General features: G+C 44.9%; 1 protein-coding gene across 1 annotated transcript in view; it reads left to right on the top strand.

Annotated features, from left to right (window-relative positions):
- The window catches only part of frmd3 (FERM domain containing 3), a gene marked incomplete at both ends in the record, with an annotated part of 66,094 nt that overhangs the window by 15,514 nt on the left and 23,072 nt on the right, over nucleotides 1–27,508 (top strand). Inside the window, 12 exons of the mRNA XM_084176453.1 lie at nucleotides 1,485–1,527; nucleotides 4,165–4,243; nucleotides 13,018–13,115; nucleotides 14,256–14,379; nucleotides 16,021–16,108; nucleotides 17,607–17,695; nucleotides 17,811–17,874; nucleotides 18,097–18,129; nucleotides 21,667–21,755; nucleotides 22,809–22,883; nucleotides 26,691–26,759; nucleotides 26,872–26,996. Coding sequence (XP_084032579.1) covers nucleotides 1,485–1,527; nucleotides 4,165–4,243; nucleotides 13,018–13,115; nucleotides 14,256–14,379; nucleotides 16,021–16,108; nucleotides 17,607–17,695; nucleotides 17,811–17,874; nucleotides 18,097–18,129; nucleotides 21,667–21,755; nucleotides 22,809–22,883; nucleotides 26,691–26,759; nucleotides 26,872–26,996 — 976 coding nt within the window. The remainder of the gene's footprint in view (nucleotides 1–1,484; nucleotides 1,528–4,164; nucleotides 4,244–13,017; nucleotides 13,116–14,255; nucleotides 14,380–16,020; nucleotides 16,109–17,606; nucleotides 17,696–17,810; nucleotides 17,875–18,096; nucleotides 18,130–21,666; nucleotides 21,756–22,808; nucleotides 22,884–26,690; nucleotides 26,760–26,871; nucleotides 26,997–27,508) is intronic.

Here is a 27,508-nt window from a genome sequence, read left to right as displayed (position 1 = left end):
CCCATCTAGCAGAAACCGCACAGTTCTGCCTCTAGGGCAGGATTCATGTCAATAAACGTCAATAATAATATAATAATAATAATAATATGCCATTTAGCAGACGCTTTTATCCAAAGCGACTTACAGTCATGTGTGCATACATTTTTACGTATGGGTGGTCCCGGGGATCGAACCCACTACCCTGGCGTTACAAGCGCCGTGCTCTACCAGCTGAGCTACAGAGGACATGCACGTATACGCTCGCACTCACACACACACACAAACACACACGTGTCAACCTGACAGGTGTGTGTGTGTGAGTGCGAGTGCATAAGTGCATGTGCTTCCTCAAGAAGAAGAAGAATACTTTATTAATCCATACGAGACTGAAGCGTGAGTTCTGCTGTACCCAGCCCCTCTGATATAAGCAGAATCACTCCAGGCAGAATCACTCTCTCTTTGATCATGATACACAGGAAATAAATATCCCAGCATCATCATCAGAGATGGGCCAGACACAACCGAACATTACCCCAAATCCCTCCTTTTAGGTAGTCATCCAATTAATCTGTCCTGGTGTCCTGACGAGCACTCTAATTCCATCAGTTAACCATTATACAAAGCTGCCTACCTTTGGCCAGCACATACACCTCCCTGAGAGACAAGCTTACTGTTCATCCAATCAACAACACCTCTCTCTCTTATAGTCAACCAATGAATAACCCCCAGGTGGGCGGAAGTACCTGGGAATGAGATTAACCAAAGAACAGTGCTCTTTTGGTCAAGTATGATAAAACGGAGGTCCACCATGTCAGAATGACTAGCAAATGTTTTGTCTGAAATCATATTTGAACTCATGACGGCTCATTTCGGTTGAGGGTTGCCATAGCAACAGTCTCTCGGTGTTTATCCCGGTGTATGTGCAATGTCTCCGTGCTGTGGCGGAAAGTCTCTCGGCATCCGACCAGTAAATTATTGACCCTTCTTTATGCTGTTCTATTGACGTTTTTAATACATGTTTCTGTTGCCTTGGAGATTGGTTGCCAAGCGCTGAACACAAGGAAGAGTTGACATTCTGTTAGCAGGACAGTGGTGATGATGACAGCACACACACACAAAACTAATCTACAGTAAAAACCCTGGCCATTGCACCTTACACTACCATTACAACTCAATCCAAGGTCTATACCGATACTTATACTACACCTCAACATGCTACGTGTTAATTAAATATTAATATGCACTTGACATATAATCATGTTTATAAAGCCTCTCCCTGATGCCAACTCACACACACACACACACACACACACTCTGCTGTGCTCAGAGCAACGAACAACCTTTTTTAACATCTCTCCCCATGTCTCTTTCCCTTTCTGTCTCTCTGTCTCTCTCTCTCTCTGTCTCTCTCTCTCTCTCTCTCTCTCTGTCTCTCTCTCTCTCTCTCTCTCTCTCTCTCTCTCTCTCTCTCTCTCTCTCTCTCTCTCTCTCTCTCTCTCTCTCAGCACTGGCTGGAGCCCAATAAGCCCATAGTGAAGCAGATGAAGTGTAAGTGTCCCCTCTGTTCTCTCTGTGTGTTTGATGTGGCCATAGTGTTTGTATGGGTGCCCATGCGGCACTGGGGACGTGGCCTACGCTCCTCTCCGAAGTGGGAAACAAGCCTTAGGTCAAGCCCTACAACAGTAAAACAAGGAGACAGAGAGACATCCCTAAAACACTGAAACAGAGCATAGATCAAGATATAGATTGACAGACAGAGCAGATAGAACACTGAAACAGACAGAACACTGAAACAGACAGAACGAGACACAACACTGAAACAGACACAACACTGAAACAGACAGAACACTGAAACAGACAGAACGCTGAACGAGACAGAACAATGAAACAGACAGAACACTGAAACAGACAGAATGCTGAACGAGACAGAACACTGAAACAGACAGAACACTGAAACAGACAGAACACTGAAGCAAACAGAACACTGACAGCAGACAGAACACTGAAACAAACAGAACACTGACAGCAAGCAGAACACTGACAGCAAACAGAACACTGAAACAAACAGAACACTGACAGCAAACAGAACACTGAAACAAACAGAACACTGACAGCAAACAGAACACTGAAACAAACAGAACACTGACAGCAAACAGAACACTGAAACAAACAGAACACTGACAGCAAACAGAACACTGAAACAAACAGAACACTGACAGCAAACATAACTGACAGCAAACAGAACACTGAAACAAACAGAACACTGACAGCAAACAGAACACTGACAGCAAACAGAACACTGAAACAAACAGAACTCTGACAGCAGACAGAACACTGACAGCAAACGGTACACTGAAATAATATCCAAGACAGAATAGTGAGAATGTTGTTGGATTTGGTGTGCATTAATCTCTGCAACCATCGAACAGGCTGTGTGGATTTGGACAGTATTTATGTGTGTTTATTAAATCCTTCCTGCGCTGGTTATGGACAGTGTTGTGGATACAGAGCTGAATGGGTGGGCATAAACAGGATTTAGTAGATTTACGTGTTTAATTTCTCAATGAACTTCATCTCTCTCTCTCTGTCTCTCTGTCTCTCTGTCTCTCTCTCTCTCTCTCTCTCTCTCTCTCTCTCTCTCTCTCTCTCTCTCTCTCTCTCTTCTCACTCTCTCAATATATCTTTCTCTCGCTCTCTTTCTCCCAGAGCATAAATTAATCAAGAAACTATTACTCATGCGCTCAGCTCTAGAACATGTGCAATAGGAGATAAAGAAGGAGTACGGATGGAGAGAGAGGGAGTACAGATAGAGAGAGAGGGAGTACGGATAGAGAGAGAGGGAGTACAGATAGAGAGAGAGGGAGTACGGATAGAGAGAGAGGGAGTACGGATGGAGAGAGAGGGAGTACAGATAGAGAGAGAGGGAGTACGGATAGAGAGAGAGGGAGTACGGATAGAGAGAGAGGGAGTACGGATAGAGAGAGAGGGAGTACGGATGGAGAGAGAGGGAGTACAGATAGAGAGAGAGGGAGTACAGATAGAGAGAGAGGGAGTACGGATAGAGAGAGAGGGAGTACAGATGGAGAGAGAGGGAGTACAGATAGAGAGAGAGGGAGTACGGATAGAGAGAGAGGGAGTACAGATAGAGAGAGAGGGAGTACGGATAGAGAGAGAGGGAGTACAGATAGAGAGAGAGGGAGCACGGATAGAGAGAGAGGGAGTACGGATGGAGAGAGTGGGAGTACGGATGGAGAGAGAGGGAGTACAGATAGAGAGAGAGGGAGTACGGATAGAGAGAGAGGGAGTACGGATAGAGAGAGAGGGAGTACGGATAGAGAGAGAGGGAGTACAGGGGCAGATGGAGAAAGAGACGGTGACAGATAGTGAGATCAGATTTGATGAGAATGAGAAGACATGAGATATGTACGGAGTTAAAGATAGACAGAGAACTTGTAAGGGAAGTGTACAGTATAGACAGAATGTGGGAGTGATTGAGAGGATGACAAATGGAGGGTGGGCTCTTGATATGTCTGAGCTGAACTGACACTTCCCATATCTCTCTGGCGAGTTTGCTTCACACGTTATGTGTGTGTGTACGTGTGCGTGCATGTGTGCTTGCATGTGTGCGTGCCTACTTATGTGTGTGTTTGGCAGTAGAATGTTATTAAATATCACTCTATTCCGCAAGACTCAGGAATAAGCAGCTCAGGTTATTTAGGATCTTTGTATTTATTATTATTTATCTTCTGTCTGTTTCTCCAGATAATGCCACTGAGAATTCAGCTGGTATATACGGGCACTTCAGTCAACTCAGCCAACACTGGCACTCAGTAATGACTTCCTGTCGTTCAACCTATCAATCATGGGGTGCGTCCGAAATGGCACCCTATTTCCACATATAGTGCACTACTTTTGACCAGGGTCCGCATAGGATCAGAATATAGAGTTAAAAAAGCACACTGGTTCATCTTTCTCTCATTAGTGTGTGTGAGAGAATCCTGCTCATCGCTAGCAGTTAAAATACCTCCTCTGTGTGTATGAGTGATTACAGTCATGATCATTAACAAATGAATGATCAAAAATAGTCTCACTCTGTCTATTTTCTCTCTCTCCCTCTTCTCTCCTCTCTTCTTCCCTCTTTTATCTCTTTTCTCACGCTTCTTTTTTTGTGTCCGTTTTTTACAGCTCAGCAGCCCTACACAATGTGCTTCAGGGTCAAATTCTACCCTCACGAGCCAATGAAGATCAAAGAGGAGCTCACCAGGTAGTGACCTTGATGCTGATTGGCTAGAAAACACTATTTTATTCCCTACAGTATGACTGGTTCCTTACATTATCTGAGGCTGTCTAAGCGAGCAGACAGGAGGGTGTTTGATGATGGCCTTCTCTGGTTCTATTTCATGGACATTTGGCAGGCGATCCTAGGATAACTGCTGCTCCCTCCCAGCCCTGCCGGAACATGTTAAAAACATGTTAAAAACATATTGGAAATACAATAATTACACTGTAACACATTTTATTGTAATTGAATTGTAACATGTTAAAAATGCTTTCTACCCATCTTTGCTTTCACAAACACCTGAAAAGCTGTTTTTGCTCGAGACATGACATGAGAGAGAGAGTGGGGCTTTGTGATTACACACTCTCAAGCATATTCAGTGATGGTACGGGGTGTGGAGGCTTAGGAACCTGTGCGCCCTGCATGCTGGCATGGCTGAGGTCTCAGCTGAGCGAGTGAAGCAGAAGAAGCTAGAAAGACAGCCTCCCTACCTCCCTCCCTCACAATGAGTGAAAGAAGGAAAGAATGAGTGAAAGAAAGAATGAGTGAAAGAAAGAATGAGACGGAAAGAATGAGTGCCAAGCTAGCCCCCTGCCCTCCATCTATCCCTCCCTCCCTCCATCTATCCCTCCCTCCCTCCATCTATCCCTCCTTCCCTCCATCTATCCCTCCCTCCATCTATCCCTCCCTCCCTCCATCTATCCCTCCCTCCCTCCATCTAACCCTCCCTCCATCTATCCCTCCCTCTATCTATCCCTCCCTCCCTCCATCTATCCCTCCCTCCCTCCATCTATCCCTCCCTCCATCTATCCCTCCCTCTATCTATCCCTCCCTCCCTCCATCTATCCCTCCCTCCCTCCCTCCATCTATCCCTCCCTCCCTCCCTCCATCTATCCCTCCCTCCATCTATCCCTCCCTCCCTCCATCTATCCCTCCCTCCCTCCCTCCATCTATCCCTCCCTCCATCTATCCCTCCCTCCCTCCATCTATCCCTCCCTCCCTCCATCTATCCCTCCCTCCCTCCATCTATCCCTCCTTCCCTCCATCTATCCCTCCCTCCATCTATCCCTCCCTCTATCTATCCCTCCCTCCCTCCATCTATCCCTCCCTCCCTCCATCTATCCCTCCCTCCATCTATCCCTCCCTCTATCTATCCCTCCCTCCCTCCATCTATCCCTCCCTCCCTCCCTCCATCTATCCCTCCCTCCCTCCATCTATCCCTCCCTCCATCTATCCCTCCCTCCCTCCATCTATCCCTCCCTCCCTCCCTCCATCTATCCCTCCCTCCATCTATCCCTCCCTCCCTCCATCTATCCCTCCCTCCCTCCCTCCATCCCTCCCTCCCTCCATCTATCCCTCCCTCCCTCCTTTCCCTTTCAGTTGCTCCTTCTCAGTGTTTCACATCTCTGGCTGTTGTGTAAAGTGCTATTTGACATGGAGGTAAGAGCACCATTAGCTCTAGAGGTAAAGTGCCGTGGAACAGAGTTTGAGAGTCTAGAGGTTCGGGGTGGAGCGGGGACCTTGAGGGGCAGAAGTAAAGCTCTCCAACCCCAGACAGCAGCATTAGAACATGGCCATTAGTGACGCATGGCACTGGTCACTGGAGCATACACAGAGGCCTCTGAGTCTAAGCTCTCTCAGTGTCTAACATGATGTAGTACAGTATCATAGGGTGCTATGGAGATCTACATCGCATACATCCTAGAATTCAATGTTCTAAATGTCATTCTATGGGCTGCATGGTTTACATGGTCTCGGGGCTGTAGACTGTCTCAGAGCCACTCGGAAATGTGTCTGACTGAGTATCAGTACAGTAAATACATTCCAGACTATTACATAGAAAATACAGTAATGAAATACAGTAATGAAATACAGTACAAAAAATGTCAGAACTGGACATGCATTTAATAGAAGATTCTATATTGGATTGTATTCGTTCTACTAGTCTGTACAGTGTTTCTGGTTGCAACAGTGGAGGGCTGTGTTGTTGTTGTGGATCAATGTGCTGTCCCCATAGTAATCTGAGTGAATGGTTGACTTCACACATTCAACCACATGACAAGTCCTAGAAAGAGAGCCAGAGGCCAATAGTTAGGGATAGTTACATCACAGAGAAAAGAGTAACATGGTCTTTGAGAAGAGGAGATATGGGGATCTGATATGGAGTGTGTTACAGACATACTACATTTGAATGGATGTTATGTTAAAGAGATTTTAAAGTTTGTTTTAGGGAGAGCTGAGGAATATAGTGATAGTCTATTATTCCTTGTGAATATGTGTAGAGGTTATTGCGCTGCCTCCTGCTCCTAATCCAAGGTAGCTGTAGGTATACCAGACAGCCTCTATAAATAAACCCATTGAGACTCAGTCGGCTTTTTAGTTCCATTGAATTTTTCATGCTTTTCTTTTAATCGGCCTTGCTCGGGTTTATTCCCTGCATCTGTGGGTGAGTGTGTGTGAGTGCATGCGTGTTTGTTTCTGACGTGATTTTGTAGGTTGTCAGTTGCCTCTGGAAGTTTTCGGGACAATGCCACTCTCCATAGTTTCTATGGTAACATATGTCTATGGTTTGTCGTCGTTTCTCGAGTAACAGGGGACACATTTGCACAGTAGTAACTATTGAAGCCATCTCCATAGTAACTGTGGTAGAGGTGGCCATGGTAACCGATCTCTTGTAGGGGTGATTCCCATAGCAACTGATCTCGGTTTTTGTATAATTAATGGCAATGGCACATTGGTTTTAAAAATGCTTTTAGTAAATGTTCCGTGTTTGTGGATACTGTTTTTATGGGTCATGACATGGTTCTACCACCATTCAATGTTGTTTATAAATGATACTTGTGTTGAAGACCATTCATGTCATGTACAGTCGTGGTCAAAAGTTTTGAGAATGACACAAATATTGGTCTTCACAAAGTTTGCTGCTTCAGTGTTATGAGATATTTTTGTCAGACGTTACTATGGTATACTGAAGTATAATTACAAGCATTCCATAAGTGTCAAAGGCTTTTATTGACAATTACATTAAGTTTATGCAAAGAGTCAATATTTGCAGTGTTGACCCTTCTTTTTCAAGAGCTCTGCAATCCGCCCTGGCATGCTGTCAATTAACTTCTGGGCCACATCCTGACTGATGGCAGCCCATTCTTGCATAATCAATGCTTGGAGTTTGTCAGAATTTGTGGGTTTTTGTTTGTCCACCCGCCTCTTGAGGATCGACCACAAGTTCTCAATGGGATTAAGGTCTGGGGAGTTTCCTGGCCATGGACCCAAAATGTAGATGTTTTGTTCCCTGAGCCACTTAGTTATCACTTTTGCCTTATGGCAAGGTGTTCCATCATGCTGGAAAAGGCATTGGTCGTCACCAAACTGTTCTTGGATGGTTGGGAGAAGTTGCTCTCGGAGGATGTGTTGGTACCATTCTTTATTCATGGCTGTGTTGCAGCTGAAATGGCGCCGGAGAAGATGGCTGCCGTTTTACAGCCCTCTAACCAATTGTACTATTATGTGTGTTTTTCCGCATTATTTGTAATTTATTTTGTACATAATGTTTCTGCCATCGTCTCTTATAACCAAAAAGAGCTTCTGGATATCAGGACAGCGATTACTCACCTCGTATTGGGCGAATAATTTTTCTTCAACGAGGCGGCCGCGAAGGATATCCTACAGACACCCGACAAGGCCCAAATCCCCGTCATTCGCATGAGGAAGAGACAGAGTTATCGTGGACGTAGGTCGGGGTGCCTTGTAAGGATCCGACGGCGAGCGAGTAAACTGCCGCTCCCATCAATCCTATTAGCCAATCTTCAATCATTGGAAAATAAATTGGATGACCTAATATTACGTTATCCTACCAACGGGACATTAAAAACTGTAATATCTTATGTTTCACCGAGTCGTGGCTGAACGACGACATGGATAACATACAGCTAGCGGGCTATACGCTACATCGGCAGGATAGAACGGCTGACTCCGGTAAGACAAGGGGTGGCGGTCTGTGTATATTTGTAAACAACAGGTGGTGCACAAAATCAAATACTAAGGAAGTCTCGAGGTTTTGCTCGCCTGAGGTAGAGTATCTTATGATAAGCTGTAGACCACACTATTTACCAAGAGAGTTTTCATCTATATTTTTCATAGCTGTCTATTTACCACCACAAACCAATGCTGGCATTAAGATTGCACTGAATGAGCTGTATAAGGCCATAAGTCAACAAGAAAACGCTCATCCAGAGGCAGCGCTCCTAGTGGCCGGGGACTTTAATGCAGGGAAACTTAAATCCGTTCTACCTAATTTCTACCAGCATGTTAAATGTGCAACCAGAGGGAAAAAAACTCTAGACCACCTTTACTCCACACACAGAGATGCATACAAAGCTCTCCCTCGCCCTCCATTTGGCAAATCTGACCATAACTCTATCCTCCTGATTCCTGCTTATAAGCAAAAACTAAAGCAGGTAGCACCAGTGACTCGGTTAATAAAAAAGTGGTCAGATGACGCAGATGCTAAGCTACAGGACTGTTTTGCTAGCACAGACTGGAACATGTATCCTTCAGATAGCATTGAGGAGTACACCTCATCAGTCACTGGCTTCATCAATAAGTGCATCGATGATGTCGTCCCCACAGTGACCGTACGTACATACCCCAACCAGAAGCCATGGATTACAGGAAACATCCGCACTGAGCTAAAGGGTAGAGCTGCCGCTTTCAAGGAGCGGGACTCTAACCCGGACGCTTATAAGAAATCCCGCTATGCCCTCCGATGAACCATCAAACAGGCAAAGAGTCAATACAGGACTAAGATTGAATCGTACTACACCGGCTCTTGACGCTCGTCGGATGTGGCAGGGCTTGAAAACTATTACAGACTACAAAGGGAAGCACAGCCGCGAGCTTCCCAGTGACACAAGCCTACCAGACGAGCTAAACCACTTCTATGCTCGCTTCGAGGCAAGCAACACTGAAGCATGCATGAGAGCACCAGCTGTTCCGGATGACTATGTGATCACGCTCTCCATAGCCGATGTGAGTAAGACTTTTAAGCAGGTCAACATTCACAAGGCCGCAGGGCCAGACGGATTACCAGGACGTGTACTCCGAGCATGTGCTGACCAACTGGCAAGTGTCTTCACTGACATCTTCAACATGTCCCTGACTGAGTCTGTAATACCAACATGTTTCAAGCAGACCACCATAGTCCCCGTGCCCAAGGACACTAAGATAACCTGCCTACCGACCCGTAGCACTGACGTCTGTAGCCATGAAGTGCTTTGAAAGGCTGGTCATGGCTCACATCAACACCATTATCCCAGAAACCCTAGACCCACTCCAATTTGCATACCGCTCCAACAGATCCACAGATGATGCAATCTCTATTGCACTCCACACTGCCCTTTCCCACCTGGACAAGAGGAACACCTACGTGAGAATGCTATTCATTGATTACAGCTCAGCATTCAACACCATAGTGCCCTCAAAGCTCATCACTAAGCTAAGGATCCTGGGACTAAACACCTCCCTCTGCAACTGGATCCTGGACTTCCTGACGGGCCGCCCCCAGGTGGTAAGGGTAGGTAAGAACACATCTGCCACACTGATCCTCAACACGGGAGCCCCTCAGGGGTGCGTGCTCAGTCCCCTCCTGTACTCCCTGTTCACCCATGACTGCATGGCCAGGCACGACTCCAACACCATCATTAAGTTTGCCGATGACACAACAGTGGTAGGCCTGATCACCGACAACGATGAGACAGCCTATAGGGAGGAGGTCAGAGACCTGGCCGTGTGGTGCCAGGATAACAACCTCTCCCTCAACGTGACCAAGACAAAGGAGATGATTGTGGACTACAGGAAAAAAAAGAGGACTGAGCACGCCCCCATTCTCATCGACGGGGCTGTAGTGGAACAGGTTGAGAGCTTCAAGTTCCTTGGTGTCAACATCACCAACGAACTATCATGGTCCAAACACACCAAGACAGTCGTGAAGAGGGCACGACAAAGCCTATTCCCCCTCAGGAGACTGAAAAGATTTGGCATGGGTCCTCAGATCCTCAAACAATTCTACAGCTGCACCATCGAGAGCATCCTGACTGGTTGCATCACCGCCTGGTATGGCAACTGCTTGGCCTCTGACCGCAAGGCACTACAGAGGGTAGTGCGTACGGCCCAGTACATCACTGGGGCCAAGCTTCCTGCCATCCAGAACCTCTATACCAGGCGGTGTCAGAGGAAGGCCCTCAAAATTGTCAAAGACTCCATCCACCCTAGTCATAGACTGTTCTCTCTGCTACCGCACGGCAAGCGGTACCGGAGTGCCTAGTCTAGGTCTAAAAGACTTCTCAACAGCTTCTACCCCCAAGCCATAATTCTCCTGAACAGCTAATCATGGCTACCCGGACTATTTGCACTGCCCCCCACCCCCACCCCATCTTTTTACGCTGCTGCTACTCTATTAATTATTTATGCATAGTCACTTTAACTCTACCCACATGTACATATTACTTCAACTACCTCAACTAGCCAGTGCCCCCGCACATTGACTCTGCACCGGTACCCCCCTGTATATATAGCCTCCCTACTGTTATTTTATTTTACTTCTGCTTTTTTTTCTCAACACTTTTTTGTTGTTGTTTTATTTTACTTTTTTATAAAAAAAAATGCACTGTTGGTTAAGGGCTGTAAGTAAGCATTTCACTGTAATGTCTGCACCTGTTGTATTCGGCGCATGTGGCCAATACAATTTGATTTGATTTGATTTGATTTGTTCTTAGGCAAAATTGTGAGTGAGCCCACTCCCTTGGCTGAGAAGCAACCCCACACATGAATGGTCTCAGGATGCTTCACTGTTGGCATGACACAGGACTGATGGTAGCGCTCACCTTGTCTTCTCTGGACAAGGTGTTTTCCAGATGCCCCAAACAATCGTAAAAGGGATTCATCAGAGAAAATGACTTTACCCCAGTCCTCAGCAGTCCAATCCCTGTACCTTTTGCAGAATATCAGTCTGTCCCTGATGTTTTCCCTAGAGAGAAGTGGCTTCTTTGCTGCCCTTCTTGACACCAGGCCATCCTCCAAAAGTCTTCACCTCACTGTGCGTGCAGATGCACTCACACCTGCCTGCTGCCGTTCCTGAGCAAGCTCTGCACTGGTGGTGCCCCGATCCCGCAGCTGAATCAATTTTAGGAGACGGTCCTGGCACTTGCTGGACTTTCTTGGGCGCCCTGATGCCTTCTTCACAACAATTGAACCTCTCTCCTTGAAGTTCTTGATGATCCGATAAATGGTTGATTTAGGTGCAATCTTACTAGCAGCAATATCCTTGCCTGTGAAGCCCTTTTGTGCAAAGCAATGATGACGGCACGTGTTTCCTTGCAGGTAACCATGGTTAACAGAGGAAGAACAATGATTTCAAGCACCACCCTCCATTAAAAGGTCCTTTTGTGGCAGGGCTGACATGCAGTGGAAATGTTTTTTGGGGATTAAGTTCATTTTCATGGCAAAGAGGGACTTTGCAATTAATTGCAATTCATCTGATCACTCTTCATGACATTCTGGAGTATATGCAAATTGCCATCATAAAAACTGAGGCAGCAGACTTTGTGAAAATTAGTATTTGTGTCATTCTCAAAACTTTTGACAACGACTGTAAAGTGTGACAATTATGATGATTGAGTATGATCATTAGTTTGTGATGCTTCTCTATGTACAGTGCATTCTGAAAGTATTCAAACCCCTTGACTTTTCCCACATTTTGTTACGTTACAGCCTTATTATAAAATGGATTCAATTGTTTTTTCCCCTCATCAATCTACACACAATACCCCATAATGACAAAGCAAAAACAGGTTTTTACATAAGTATTCAGACCCTTTACTCAGTACTTTGTTGAAGCACCTTTGGCAGCGATTACAGCCTCGAGTCTTCTTGGGTATGACGCTACAAGCTTGGTACACCTGTATTTGGGGAGTTTCTCCCATTCATCTCTGCGGACCCTCTCAAGCTCTGTCAGGTTGGATGGGGAGCGTCGCTTCACAGCTATTTTCAGGTCTCTCCAGAGATGTTTGATCGGGTTCAAGTCCGGACTCTGGCTGGGCCACTCAAGGACATTCAGAGACTTGTCCCGAAGCCACTCCTGCGTTGTCTTGTCCATGCTTCACCGTAGGTTTGGTGCCAGGTTTCCTCCAGACGTGACGCTTGGCATTCAGGCCAAAGAGTTCAATCTTGTTTCATCAGACCAGAGAATCTTGTTTCTCATGGTCTGAGAGTCCTTCAGGTGCCTTTTGGCAAACTCCAAGCGGGCTGTCATGTGCCTTTTACTGCGGAGTGTCTTCTGTCTGGCCACTCTAAAATAAAGGCCTGATTGTTGGAGTGCTGCAGAGATGGGTGTCCTTCTGGAAGGTTCTCCCATCTCCACAGAGGAACTCAGGAAATCTGTAAGAGTGACCATCAGGTTCTTGCCCTTCTCCCCTGATTGCTCAGTTTGGCCGGGCGGCCAGCTCTATCTATAAATCAAAAAACGTGTCTTCGCTTTGTCATTATGGGGTATTGTGTGTAGATTGATGAGGAAAAAAAGTAATTTAATACATTTTAGAATAAAGCAGTAACGTAACAAAATGCGGAGAAAGGGAAGGGGTCGGAATACTTTCCGAATGCACTATATGCAGGCAGCACGGCAGGCTACAGTGTATCTTGAGTAACCATGTGTCTATAAGCAGGCACAGTGTCTGTGGTTGACCCCTGTATACGTCTCTGTGCAGGTATCTGCTGTATCTGCAGCTGAAGAGGGACGTCTACCACGGTCGTCTCCTGTGCCCCTTCGCTGACGCAGCCTACCTGGGGGCCTGTATCGTACAGGGTGAGCCCCGCTCTGACATCATCACCCTAATTTACATGCACAGCAATTAGCAATATATTCGCTGTGATTCCAGACTCATTAGTACGAGTACCTTCTCAAACGATCTGAGCACCGGCCCTACTCTCGGAGCGGAGATCTCTCATCTCTACTCAAACGCTCCCTGAGTAACCAATCTGAACACTGGCCCTACTCTCCGAGCTGAGATCTCTCATCTCTACTCAAACGCTCCCTGAGTAACCAATCTGAACACTGGCCCTACTCTCCGAGCTGAGACCTCTCATCCCTACTCGGACGCTACCAGCGGCAGAGTAATACAACCTGACAGCAGCCCAGAGTAATAGACCTCAACACTATAGTCTTATTCCATCCATCCTTAAGCTGACACACATCAAACCATCCCTGAACAACTCCACAGTGCCAATTAACAGCACAGTGAGAGGCTAAGGCTGGTAGTGTTTGATGTGGGTTCCAAAAGGATTGAACTATGTCATATCACTAGCTAATCCCCATGTCTGTTACAACATACAGTATATCTTAGCCCCTACTCTTCTGACTGGTTGGGCTCCCTAGAGAGGAGAATATGATGAAGTGATCTGAGGTATCTAAGGATACGTCCCAAATGGCACCCCGCTCCCTATTTAGTGCACTGCTTTTCTCCAGGGTCAAAAGTAGTGCACTGTGTATGGAATAGGGTGCCATTTGGGACACAAACCTAACTGACGTAGTTACAGCACAGGGCCTCCTGCTGGTCGTTATCAGTACTTCTGTTTAATGAGAACGAGTCCCCATGCATGCCTTGTTAGGCTGTTAAGTAAAGTGAAGTGTGTTAGCTGCAGGATTAGTCTGTAATAAAGCTAGAGGTACATTGCGCTGCGAACCGCTTTATAACCCTCTGTGAACCGTGTCATAACCCTCTGCTAACCGTTTTATAACCCTTTACTAACCGTTTTATAATCCTCTGCTAACCGTTTCATAACTCTCTTCTAACCATTTCATAACCCTCTGCTAACCATTTCATAACCCTCTGCTAACCATTTCATAACCCTCTGCTAACCATTTCATAACCCTCTGCTAACCATTTCATAACCCTCTGCTAACCGTTTCATAACCTTCTGCTAACCATTTCAAAACCCTTCCCAGCTGAACTAGGGGACTATGACCAAGACGAACACCCGCCAGACTACATCCAAGACTTCAAACTGTTCCCCAAGCAGTCGCTCAAACTGGAGAGGAAGATCATCGATATCCACAAGAACGAGCTGAGGTAATGTGGGATTTGTAGTCTAACCAGCATCTAACAACTACAACACCTAGACACCTTGACACCTGAACACAACAGCATCAACTGTAAACACTAAGATGGCATCATGACATCAGCAGAATTTTACTCCGATTTTACTGACTTGCTTCCTTATTTTATTTTTTTACACACTTCCTCTCTTCTTCTCTGCTGCTATAAAACAAAAATAGGGTCCCAGATGGTTTTACAACCTATTACATTTTTTGCTACACCTGCATTTTTTAATTGTTTGCCAGCACATCATAAATAGTGCACTGAAGCGATGCTGTACAACACATCATCGACTCCAGCAGCTGATCTAACCATATCTCTGACTCTGAGGGGGGCAGACACATGCAGACACATACATACACATACAGACACTCACACACACTCACACACTCACACACACACACACAAACAGACACACACACACACACAAACAGACACATACATACACACACACACACACACATACACACACACACACACACACACACACACACACACACACAAACAGACACACACACACACAGACACACACAAACACACACACAAACAGACACACACACACACACACACACAAACACACACACACACACACACACACACACAAACAGACACACACACACAAACACAAACAGACACAAACAGACACAAACAGACACACACACACACACAAACAGACACACAGACACACACAAACACACACACACACACAAACAAGACACACAGACACACACAAACACACACACAAACACAAACAGACACATACACACACACACACACATACATAAAGCCACTACTGATCCCATGTCCCTGTCCCAGATGGTGTAATATGGCTGGCTGGGACCAGAGGGCTGGCTGGGACCAGAGGGCTGGCTGGCTGGGACCAGAGGGCTGGCTGGCTGGGACCAGAGGGCTGGCTGGGACCAGAGGGCTGGCTGGCTGGGACCAGAGGGCTGACTGGCTGGGACCAGAGGGCTGGCTGGGACCAGAGGGCTGGCTGGCTGGGACCAGAGGGCTGGCTGGCTGGGACCAGAGGGCTGGCTGGCTGGGACCAGAGGGCTGGCTGGGACCAGAGGGCTGGCTGGGACCAGAGGGCTGGCTGGAACCAGAGGGCTGGCTGGCTGGGACCAGAGGGCTGGCTGGCTGGCTGGGACCAGAGGGCTGGCTGGCTGGGACCAGAGGGTTGTGTTTACAGGCGTTATAATAGAAACTGAGGCTCAGGCAGGTTGATTTAGAGCCCACAGCAGGCAGCCGCCCATCGCTGAGCAGCAGCATGCGTCACCTAGGTGCTTTGCCAAGCACCACTTCAACTAATGAACATAAGCAGAGTGTCATTACTCCAAATACAAGCTGCTGAGCAACATCTCTGGCAATCTAGAGATGGGCTAACACTGAGCTAACGACAACAAGAGAAATGTAAAGCTAGCATTAGAATATCATTCTACATTATAGTTGTATTACTCTGACATTACTTTAGCACTCACAGACATGATTTGTGTTTATGGAGCACTCAGCTCAAACACAAAGCAGTTTATATTGGGGTAATAACTGTGCCCTCTAACCCATTGTGTATAACCAGCCTGCAGGTTTGCTGCTAACTGGCCTCCTATCCCACAGGGGGCAGTGTTCTGCTCTGGCCGAGCTTCATCTCCTCCAGAGGGCACACAACCTGGAGACATACGGAGTGGACCCTCACCCCTGCAAGGTACCTCCCACCACCTCTCCCCTAAACTCTCACCTTTATTTCAATGTCCTTTATTCCAGTGTAGCCACTGTGACTTATAATCAATGAGTGTAAGATTGATTAAACAGCTTGTATGGAGTTGTCAGCCCACATTAATATGTAGTCCGCTCACATCAAATATTCAAACCAATTTGATTTCAGTTTCTCGGCCAATCGTAGTCCTTTTTCTTTCTGATTGGACGGTTTGTTTATTGTTGAACTCAGTCTCCTTCTGATTGGACAGTGTGTTTCTTAATGAGTGGAACATGACGGCTGTAATGGAGACTGTGTTCCTCTGCTTCTGTGTCATCCTCTCTGGCTTCATTTACACAGGCAGACAAATTGATATCTTTTTTTTACAGTGGTCTCAAAAGACCAATTAGTGGAAAAAATATCAAAATTGTGCTGCCTGTGTAAACGCAGCCATAGTGACTCACCGTGTGAATGGGAAACTCTTGACAGCCAGGGTATCAAAGCACTCTAAGCTGATTAAAGGAGATATTTAATTTATTTTGTTTGAGGATTCGCTTATCTGTTCTGCTTGTGTCATAAAGACCTTTTAATTCAGGAATTAACTGCAGCTGTCAGTGTATCACCGTCCATTTACTGCAGCCAGAACACAGTCTCCATTACAGACGTCATGTTCCGCTCATTAAGAAACACACTGTCCAATCAGAAGGAGACTGTGTTCAACAGAGAGACAAATCGTCCAATCAGAAAGAAAAAGGACTGAGTGTGAAATCAGCTACGATTGGCAGAGAAATTGAAATCAAATCGGTTTGAATGTTTGATGTGAGCGGACTACATGTTTACTGTGCTGCAGAGGGAGGTTGCATGTGGTGATACAGTAGTTAGTAGACTCTTGGCAGGAGTCTACTGTATGAAATTGGCTTTGGTTCATATGTTATCAAGAGGATTATATATCATATGTTCCCATGGATTTGAATTATCTTTATGTTTTACATACATTTTCATTGTAGAAGTCTATGGGAACAATTTTTATAGAGTAGCCATTGCCATTGCGACAACACTTCACATTCTGGGATACAGTCTTCCTGTATGCCAGAATGCCAAGTTTTGCTGCCTCAGCCTGTGATCTAGTAAGGGGCAGGTAGACGATTCCATCAACCTCTGGTCCAGAGTCAGATATTATTTAATCCCTGTAATGGATAAGGATAGGATTGGGGGTGAGCTTATCTGATCCTAGATCTGTGGCTAATAATAATAATATAAATTTAGAGATATAAATCACAAAGCTCTTTACATTGTGAGCAACCAACAGTTGTTTTCGGGGAACGATACATGACTATATGACAGTGAGGCTTGCATTGGAACAAAGTGTAGTCAGGAAGACGAGTCATTTTCAGCCTGCTGCGGTGGTAAACAGTGAGACCGCCTCCTCAGCAGCTGTCTGCGCATGCCTGATTGGTATACATGGGTAACTTCTACCTTCACTGAGCATTGGTGTGTGTGTCTGCAGGACTTCACAGGATCCACAGCCTTCCTGGGATTTACCGCCACTGGGTTTGTGGTGTTCCAGGGAAACAAGAGAATCCACCTGCTCAAATGGTAACCCTTCGCCTCTCCCCTCTCACCTATATCCTCTAACCTATGACCTCTTAACTACCAAAACAGCAGTGGTCTGATTCTTCAGTCTCATAATTACTGTTGTTTACGATTCTAGGGCTGATGTCAACAAACTGAAGTTTGAAGGGAAAACATTCTATGTCATTGGAATTCAGAAAGAGGTATGTCACAAAATCTCATTGTGTTTGCAAACACAAAAATAGATTTTCAAAATAGATTTCCTACCAGAGATTTTCCCCAACATAACTCTGTAGTATAATATTAGTCACTTCTTGTGTCTCTATGTTCTACTCTGTGTGTTTACGTTTATACCGTAGGTGTGAATGTCTCTGTATTTCTAATGTGAGATGTGTGTGAGAGAGTAATTTGTTGCACTGTTTCAGATCTCTCTCACGGGCAGGATGCACTGTAACATGGTGGGTGTATAATGTCTAGCCCCACACCCCTGCCCTGACATCTCCCATGCCTAAAATCAACTAAGAATGGAACTATAGTCGAATCAGAGCCCCAAAGTCATTCTACATGACATTGCTCCTGTTTGAGAAAATCAACAGGTCTCAGGGAAGGTGGTTTGTAGTAATAAGTGATGTTTAGCCAGCTACAACCAACTGACATGCACCACAGATAGTCTTTGTGAGCCATTCAATGGATGTAATGTTTTCAGAACTGGCCTCACGCTCTATATACTCTATAAAGATGTCTTCCTTCTATCTTTCTATTGGCCATTATCTCTGTCTGTGCTGTAGTTCCACTCTGCCATTGGCTGCCTGTCCTGCCTCATGCTTGAGATCTAGACAGATACATTTCTGCTCAGCTCTAGTTAATGTTTAGTCCTGTCTCACGGTTTAGCCTGCTGCTTTAAAATCACACACACACATACACACTCACTCACACACACACTCACACTCACACACACACACACACACAAACACACACACACACACAGGTGCATTGTACTCTCACTAAAACATTCAATTGGGTCCTCTGGGGCCTGAATGTCTGCTGTTTCTTGGGAAACCAGGTGTGTGCACTGAGCAATGAGTGACATAAACCAGGTGTGTGCACTGAGCAATGAGTGACATAAACCAGGTGTGTGCACTCTGAGCAATGAGTGACATAAACCAGGTGTGTGCACTCTGAGCAATGAGTGACATAAACCAGGTGTGTGCACTGAGCAATGAGTGACATAAACCAGGTGTGTGCACTCTGAGCAATGAGTGACATAAACCAGGTGTGTGCACTGAGCAATGAGTGACATAAACCAGGTATGTGCACTGAGCAATGAGTGACATAAACCAGGTGTGTGCACTCTGAGCAATGAGTGACATAAACGGGTCAATTAAGTGCCAGGCAAAATAAAAAACCAGCCGACACTCAGGAGCCCCTGAGGACTGGAGTCACCCATGGGTTAAAACAAAGATCTAAGTCAACAGCTGGACATGTCATTGCTACAAAGTGCCCGTCTCAACTGCCCAGCACCTCATTTCAGACCGCTTTATGGCAGCTCATTTTGCTTGTAGTCTGTTGGTCTGTCTGGCTGAAGATGCAGTTTTATCTTTGTGTTTCTGTCTCTTCTCTCTGTGTGTTCATATCCATCACTGGTGAGTAAAAACACACACACACCATTGCATCCCCCCCAACACCCTAATGCTGACCCCTTCCAAACCTTCTCACATTCTCCACAACTCGAAAAACCTCTCCGTTCTTCGCTCCTGTGGTTGTTGTGCGGTTCTCCTCCGAGTTGGGTTTGGTTCATTTGATTTGAGTTTTTGTTGGACTGCTCTTTGGTGATGGTGGTGCAGGACCATTTGGTTTGACCATCATCACCCTATAGCATGGAGCACTCTGTGACAATTCCCTTTACTGCAGAAAAACATACATCCATCAAATCTTATTAGTATCTTATTATGTAATAACTTATTTTTATGTTTTATGTCCTTAATTAATTAAACAGTTTGGCGGTTTGCTGAACTGTTTGTTTCCCTTGGTGTGTGTGTGTGTGTGGCTGTCTGTATGTCTGTGTGTGTGTGTGTGTGTGTCTGTCTGTGTGTGTCTGTGTGCGTGCGTGTGTGTGTGTGTGAGTGCTTAGTGCAGTAAGGTGTATCTTATTATGATTTAATCATGCATCGATCCGCAGTCTCCGCTCTTCCTGGAACAGTTTATACCCTGTGCCACTGCATGATCTCACTCTGCCCTCATCTCTGCCAACTTCACATGGAGATGATGTACCATTGAACATGTTTAACACATGTTGTGGTCCCATGAAAACTCCCCTGAACGTACAGTCCTGCTAGCTGAACACACTTGTAGCCCACACACGGCCACTGCCGCACATGCGTGTTGCGTATAATAACCACTTCACTGTGGCTGACCACCCTGAACCTCCAGATGTATAAATCCTCCTTACACTCTTCTTACCGTTGATACGCCCCAGACAGTTAAGCATACTGTACCATTTACAGTATCAGTGCAACAGCTGCGTTAATACATTTTAGACTGTGACACAGGCTTCATACCAAATAGCACCCTATTCCCTTTATAGAGCAGGGCCCCTCTGGTCAAAAGTAGTGCGCTATATAGAGAATAGGATGCCATTTGGAATAGAACCAAAGTGTTACAGCATGGGAATGTGGAAATTCATCACCAAATCTTATTTTATCTTATAGTACAGTATTAGTGTTCGATGGTTACAGTGGTTAAGTCTCTGTCAGTATTAGTGTTCCATGGTTACAGTGGTTAAGTTTCTGTCAGTATTAGTGTTCGATGGTTACAGTGGTTAAGTCTCTGTCAGTATTAGTGTTCCATGGTTACAGTGGTTAAGTCTCTGTCAGTATTAGTGTTCAATGGTTACAGTGGTTAAGTCTCTGTCAGTATTAGTGTTCCATGGTTACAGTGGTTAAGTCTCTGTCAGTATTAGTGTTCCATGGTTACAGTGGTTAAGTCTCTGTCAGTATTAGTGTTTCATGGTTACAGTGGTTAAGTCTCTGTCAGTATTAGTGTTCCATGGTTACAGTGGTTAAGTCTCTGTCAGTATTAGTGTTCCATGGTTACAGTGGTTAAGTCTCTGTCAGTATTAGTGTTCCATGGTTACAGTGGTTAAGTCTCTGTCAGTATTAGTGTTCCATGGTTACAGTGGTTAAGTCTCTGTCAGTATTAGTGTTCCATGGTTACAGTGGTTAAGTCTCTGTCAGTATTAGTGTTCCATGGTTACAATGGTTAAGTCTCTGTCAGTATTAGTGTTCCATGGTTACAGTGGTTAAGTCTCTGTCAGTATTAGTGTTCGATGGTTACAGTGGTTAAGTCTCTGTCAGTATTAGTGTTCCATGGTTACAGTGGTTAAGTCTCTGTCAGTATTAGTGTTCCATGGTTACAATGGTTAAGTCTCTGTCAGTATTAGTGTTCCATGGTTACAGTGGTTAAGTCTCTGTCAGTATTAGTGTTCCATTGTTACAGTCGTTAAATCTCTGTCCAGGCCAGGGAAAGTCTGTGCTCTGTGCTCTGTACTCTGTAATGCTGCAGACACCATTGATCTGCTGATCATATTACCAGACACAGAGCAGATAACTGGACTTTTACTGGAATTGATCCCCCTCTTATCCCCAGCTCTGCCCATAAACTCCCTCACACCCGGGGCCTTTTAAGAACTGCTTAGTGCTGGAAGTGCACAAAGTGTTCGCCTGCCCACCTCCCCATCTCCCTAACAGGCTGGGTGTAGGGTCTGGGTCAGCACTTTGCACAGCTCACTCTCAACATGTTCAGCACTTTGTCGGATGCCTCGTCCTAATTCACTGTCTTCCTCTGCTTTGTTCCTCTCCTTTCATCACTCTTTCTCTCTCTCTTTCTCTCTCTCTCTCTCTCTCTCTCTCTCTCTCTCTCTCTCTCTCTCTCTCTCTCTCTCTCTCTCTCTCTCTCTCTCTCTCTCTCTCTCTGTCTCTCTCTCAATCTCTCTGCAGAAGAAACTGGTGCTGACATTCCACACCTCTACCCCAGCGGCGTGTAAACATTTGTGGAAGTGTGGGGTAGAGAACCAAGCATTTTACAAGTGAGTCCCACAAAACACCTGCAGCACTCTCATATCCATCTCTCTATCCAAGCTGGAACTTGGAACATGTGTGTGTGTGTGTGTCCACAAGAATAGTAAACTAACAAAAATTTGACCAACTGGGGACTTTATGTTAGTCCCCACAAGGTTAAATGCTATTTCTAGGGGGTTTAGGGTTAAGGTTAGAATTAGTGTTAGGGTTAGGTTAGGTTTAGGGTTAGGAGCTAGGGTTAGTTTTAGGGTTAGGGTTAGGAGCTAGGGTTAGGTTAAGGGTTAATGTTAGGTTTTTGGGTTAAGGTTAAGGTTAGGGTTAGGGTTAGGTTTAGGTTTAGGGGTTAGGGAAAATAGGATTTTGAATGGGACTGAATTGTGTGTCCCCACAAGGTTAGTTGTACAAGACTGTGTGTGTGTGTGTGTGTGTGTGTGTGTGTGTGTGTGTGTGTGTGTGTGTGTGTGTGTGTGCGTGCGTAGGCTCTAGCCGGGTTGATTTGTGGCTGCAGACTGTTGTTATCACTAGTTTAATCCAGAGTTATGAGTGTTCAGATTGGTAGGGCTCAATAAGACTGGGTGGATGGTGTTGGAAGGGAGGGGTGGAGGGTTGGACAGACAGCAATGGCTCTGAGGGCCAGCAGCTGAGCCTGGCTCCTGCATGCTGGTTCCTGGGTCCTTGGGGCTCGATTTTCCCTGGTCCTCAGCAGAGAGGCAGGTTTGGATGTCAGATCAGAGCTCGTTAATCAAATGAGACTGAAGTGAATTTAGAAAATGGCAGCCAAAGAGACCTCTGGAAAGTGCTGTGTCCTGGCATTTATCTTCACAAAAGTGCATGAAACTTTTTGACAGGACCAACTAGACTGGATACCTGTCAAGTCCTATGAGTTCCTTTTTGACAGGACCAACTAGACTGGATACCTGTCAAGTCATATGAGTTCCTTATTGACAGGACCAACTCGACTGGATACCTGTCAAGTCCTATGAGTTCCTATACGCCAAATGTAACTAATAAATGAATGTGCCCTCTTGCTCAGCAAACAATTATCTCTGTCTCTTTGACAGATGTGCAAAGTCAAGCCAGATAAAGACTGTGTCCAGCAGTAATATTTTCTTCAAGGGAAGCAGGTTTCGATACAGGTGAGACATTGAATGCTTGACTGTGTCACTGAGCCTTACTAAGCCAAGCTGTGTCCAGTTAAATGCCGCTAGACTTATGTATTGTTTGTTTTGATCATTTCCCAAAGCACATTTTATATGCTACACATCTCTTCATTTCAGCAGCTGGATAAGTGCTCAAGCAATTTAGCTTAAGAGACAATTTAGCTTAATTTAGCTTAAGGACTAGGTTATTTGTTATAGAGAACGATTAATTGGTTCAAGTCGGCAGGTAGCCTAGTGGTTAGAGCAGGGGTGTCAAACGTCCGGCCCGCAGGCCGGATCAGGCCCGCAAACGGGTTTAATCCGGCCCGCGAGATGATTTTGCAAAAAAAAAAAAGGTAAAGTATAAAAATGCGCTGCAATTTTTCAATAAAATAAACTGCTGTTCCAATTGCGTCCACTGGATGGCGCAATAGCAATTGTGTTAAGCAAGCAAACTGTTTATACCGGGGCAGAGCAAGTAGGTCAAGCACGTGCAGCCAATGAGCTACTTTGTTTTGCCCGCGATATTTATTACGGCTTCTACTTTTAACATTATGTGCTTTGGCACCCTCATTGCCCCAATATGTCTCTGTCAAAAAAGAGAAAAGTGGACGCAGAGTGCAGAGTGTTCCAAGAAAAATGGTCATCCTATTTATTCACGGAATTGAATGGGAAAGCTGTATGTTTGGTGTGTTCAGAGCATGTTGCAGTGCTGAAAGAATATAACCTTCGTCGCCACTATGTGAGTCTTCATGCCGACAAATATGACAACTTTCAAGGACAGCGGAGATGAGAGAAGGTGAATGAACTGTTGGCGGGTCTGAAGAAACAGCAGTCTGTGTTTACTCACAGCCGAGACATCAGTGACGCTGCAGTGAAAGCTAGCTACCTCATTGCTAATGAAATCACAGTGGCTTCAAAACCATTTAGTGAGGGTGAATTTGTAAAAACATGCATGATGAAGGCAGCGGAGATTGTGTGCCCTGAAAAGCGGCAGGCTTTTGCAAATATCAGCCTGACAAGAAACACAGTTGCAGACAGGATTTCCGATCTTTCAGTGGATTTGGACAGCCAGTTGAAGCAAAAAGTAAAGTCATTTATTGCGTTTTCGGTTGCAATTGATGAAAGCACGGACATTACAGATGTTGCACAACTGGCCATTTTCATCCGCGGAGTTGATGACACATTGACCGTCACCGAGGAGTTCGTGGAGTTGGTGCCGATGACAGATACAACGACAGCAGCTGATATTTTTACCGCACTCGTCGGCGCGCTGGACAGGGTCGGAGTGGACTGGTCCCGCGCTGTCAGCCTGGCTACAGATGGTGCACCCTCAATGATCGGGAAAAAAGCAGGCGTTGTGACAAAGTTCAGAGAGAAAGTGCAATCTGCAAATGGAGGACGTGATTTTTTGACTTTTCACTGTATTTTGCACCAGGAGGCTTTGTGTTGCAAGTCATTAAAGATGGATAACGTCATGAAGGTGGTCATCCAAACTGTTAATTTCATCCGATCCAGAAGCCTGAATCACCGTCAGTTTGACAGCCTTCTCAGAGAGAAAGACCACATCTATGGCCTGCCATACCACACTGAGGGAAGATGGTTAAGCCGAGGTGCTGTGCTGAGGCGTTTCTTTGATTTACGAGAAGAAATTGAACAGTTCATGGAAGAAAAGGGCAAACCAGTGTTAGAATTTCATTCCGCAGAATGGATGCAGGACCTTGCATTTATGGTGGATGTTACAGAGCACCTGAATAACTTGAACAAACAGCTGCAAGGGCGCAACAAAGTTGTCACGCAGTATTATGACAGCATACGTTCTTTCAAGTTGAAGCTGTCATTGTGGGAGATGCAACTTGCCGGTGGTGATGCAGCTCACTTCCCCTGTCTGAAAAATGTGTGCGCGACCCAACATGTGGCAGACATGAAGCGGTTCAAAGATAAAATAACGGGACTGTTACGGGAGTTTGAGCAACGCTTTCAGATTTATGTTTATATGTTTTTATGTTGATGTGCTATTGTTTTTAATTGATTTTATTTTATTTGTATATTTAACCTATTCTTGACTCTGTGGTTCTTGCACTTGTTTGGGGAACAGGATTTCATTATTTTTATCTACATTTCTGCCTGAGAAATGACACCCTGATATAGTTCTGTGATCTGTGATATACTTCTGTGAATCACTGAGGCATTGTGTGTTTGTGTGTTCTTTGTCCTCAGAACTTTCAAATAACTTGAGGTGTTTTATGATTAATAGTGATGTTGTGCTTTTGGACACTGTCCTCAGGCTCCAGCTTTATGTTTATATGTTTTTATGTTGATGTGCTATTGTTTTTAATTGTTTTTATTTTATTTGTATATTTAACCTATTCTTGACTCTGTGGTTCTTGCACTTGTTTGGGGAACAGGATTTCATTATTTTTATCTACATTTCTGCCTGAGAAATGACACCCTGATATAGTTCTGTGATCTGTGATATACTTCTGTGAATCACTGAGGCATTGTGTGTTTGTGTGTTCTTTGTCCTCAGAACTTTCAAATAACTTGAGGTGTTTTATGATTAATAGTGATGTTGTGCTTTTGGACACTGTCCTCAGGCTCCAGCTTTATGTTTATATGTTTTTATGTTGATGTGCTATTGTTTTTAATTGATTTTATTTTATTTGTATATTTAACCTATTCTTGACTCTGTGGTTCTTGCACTTGTTTGGGGAACAGGATTTCATTATTTTTATCTACATTTCTGCCTGAGAAATGACACCCTGATATAGTTCTGTGATCTGTGAAACAGTTCTGTTAATCACTGAGGCATTGTGTGTTTGTGTGTTCTTTTTCTTTAGAATTTTCAAATAAACTTGATGTGTTTTATGATTAATAGTGATGTTGTGCTTGTACTATTTTGGACACACTGTCCTCAGGCTCCAGCTTTATGTTGTATGTTGATCGTATTAAAACAAAGAAAACAATCTGAAGTTGTTGTTTTTAAGTTATATATACCATGATTTTTCCGGTCCGGCCCACTTGGGAATAGATTTTCCTCCATGTGGCCCCTGAGCTAAAATGAGTTTGACACCCCTGATCTAGACAAAGTCACACTGTAGAACTACACATACACAAAGTCACACTGTAGAACTACATCTAGACAAAGTCACACTGTAGAACTACATCTAGACAAAGTCACACTGTAGAACTACACCTACACAAAGTCACACTGTAGAACTACACCTACACAAAGTCACACTGTAGAACTACATCTAGACAAAGTCACACTGTAGAACTACACCTACACAAAGTCACACTGTAGAACTACACCTACACAAAGTCACACTGTAGAACTACATCTAGACAAAGTCACACTGTAGAACTACATCTAGACAAAGTCACACTGTAGAACTACACCTACACAAAGTCACACTGTAGAACTACATCTAGACAACGTCACACTGTAGAACTACATCTAGACAAAGTCACACTGTAGAACTACACCTAGACAAAGTCACACTGTAGAACTACATCTAGACAAAGTCACACTGTAGAACTACATCTAGACAAAGTCATACTGTAGAACTACACCTAGACAACGTCACACTGTAGAACTACATCTAGACAAAGTCACACTGTAGAACTACACCTACACAAAGTCACACTGTAGAACTACATCTAGACAAAGTCACACTGTAGAACTACACCTACACAAAGTCACACTGTAGAACTACACCTAGACAAAGTCACACTGTAGTACTACACCTACACAAAGTCACACTGTAGAACTACACCTAACGAGATGTTTGTTTTTCTTTTTAGTGGAAGAGTTGCAAAAGAAGTAATCGAAGCCAGCTCCAAGATCCAGAGAGAGCCACCGGAGGTGCATAGGTGAGAGAGGGAAAACTGAACCTCACTGTCATGTAGTTAGTACCACATACCAGGTAAAGGTGTGTTTAGTCTGGTAAATCAGATAACAAGTGTTGTTTACACCATGTTTCAGGTTACACTTTGGGCAGAGCAGAAGCTTCAACTCACTGAGCCACAAAAATCTGATCATGAACATGGAGCCTCTTGTCCCAGCACTGCCCTCCACCAACGAGTATGAAGAGACCTCGGCAGACAATGGTAAGAGCACACAGTCACACACACACACACACTCCAGAAAATAATACATACACGCATGCATGCATACACACTTACACACACACCGGCCGCGTCCTGGGGTTTGCTTGGTCTCCAGTGACAGCTGTTAGGTGTCCAGCTCTCGGAGTTGGAGTGTAAATTGAGCAGCTGATGCTACGGTAAGCCTCGTTTCCCCGGAGACCCAATCACAGTGCTAAAAATACACCTCCCATGAGCCTCCCTGAGGACACCATGCTGGTAATGACCAGTCACGGAAGTGCACCATGACATCACGGAAACAGACGCAGGACCCCAGCTAGGGTTAGCGTTAACAGTAACTTAATTAGCACATATTTGTTTGGCTCCAAGGGGTGTGTGTGTGTGTGTGTGTAACAATTTTTTCCTTCACTAAACCTCATGTTAGTCTCATCCTTAAATATACAGTACAAAGATTACATTTTTACATTTTAGTCATTTAGCAGACGCTCTTATCCAGAGATAGTGAGTGCATACAT

This window comes from Coregonus lavaretus, assembly GCF_964263955.1.
Source record: "Coregonus lavaretus genome assembly, chromosome: 14".
NCBI lineage: Eukaryota > Metazoa > Chordata > Actinopteri > Salmoniformes > Salmonidae > Coregonus > Coregonus lavaretus.
This window is presented reverse-complemented; position numbering and strand designations above follow the sequence as displayed.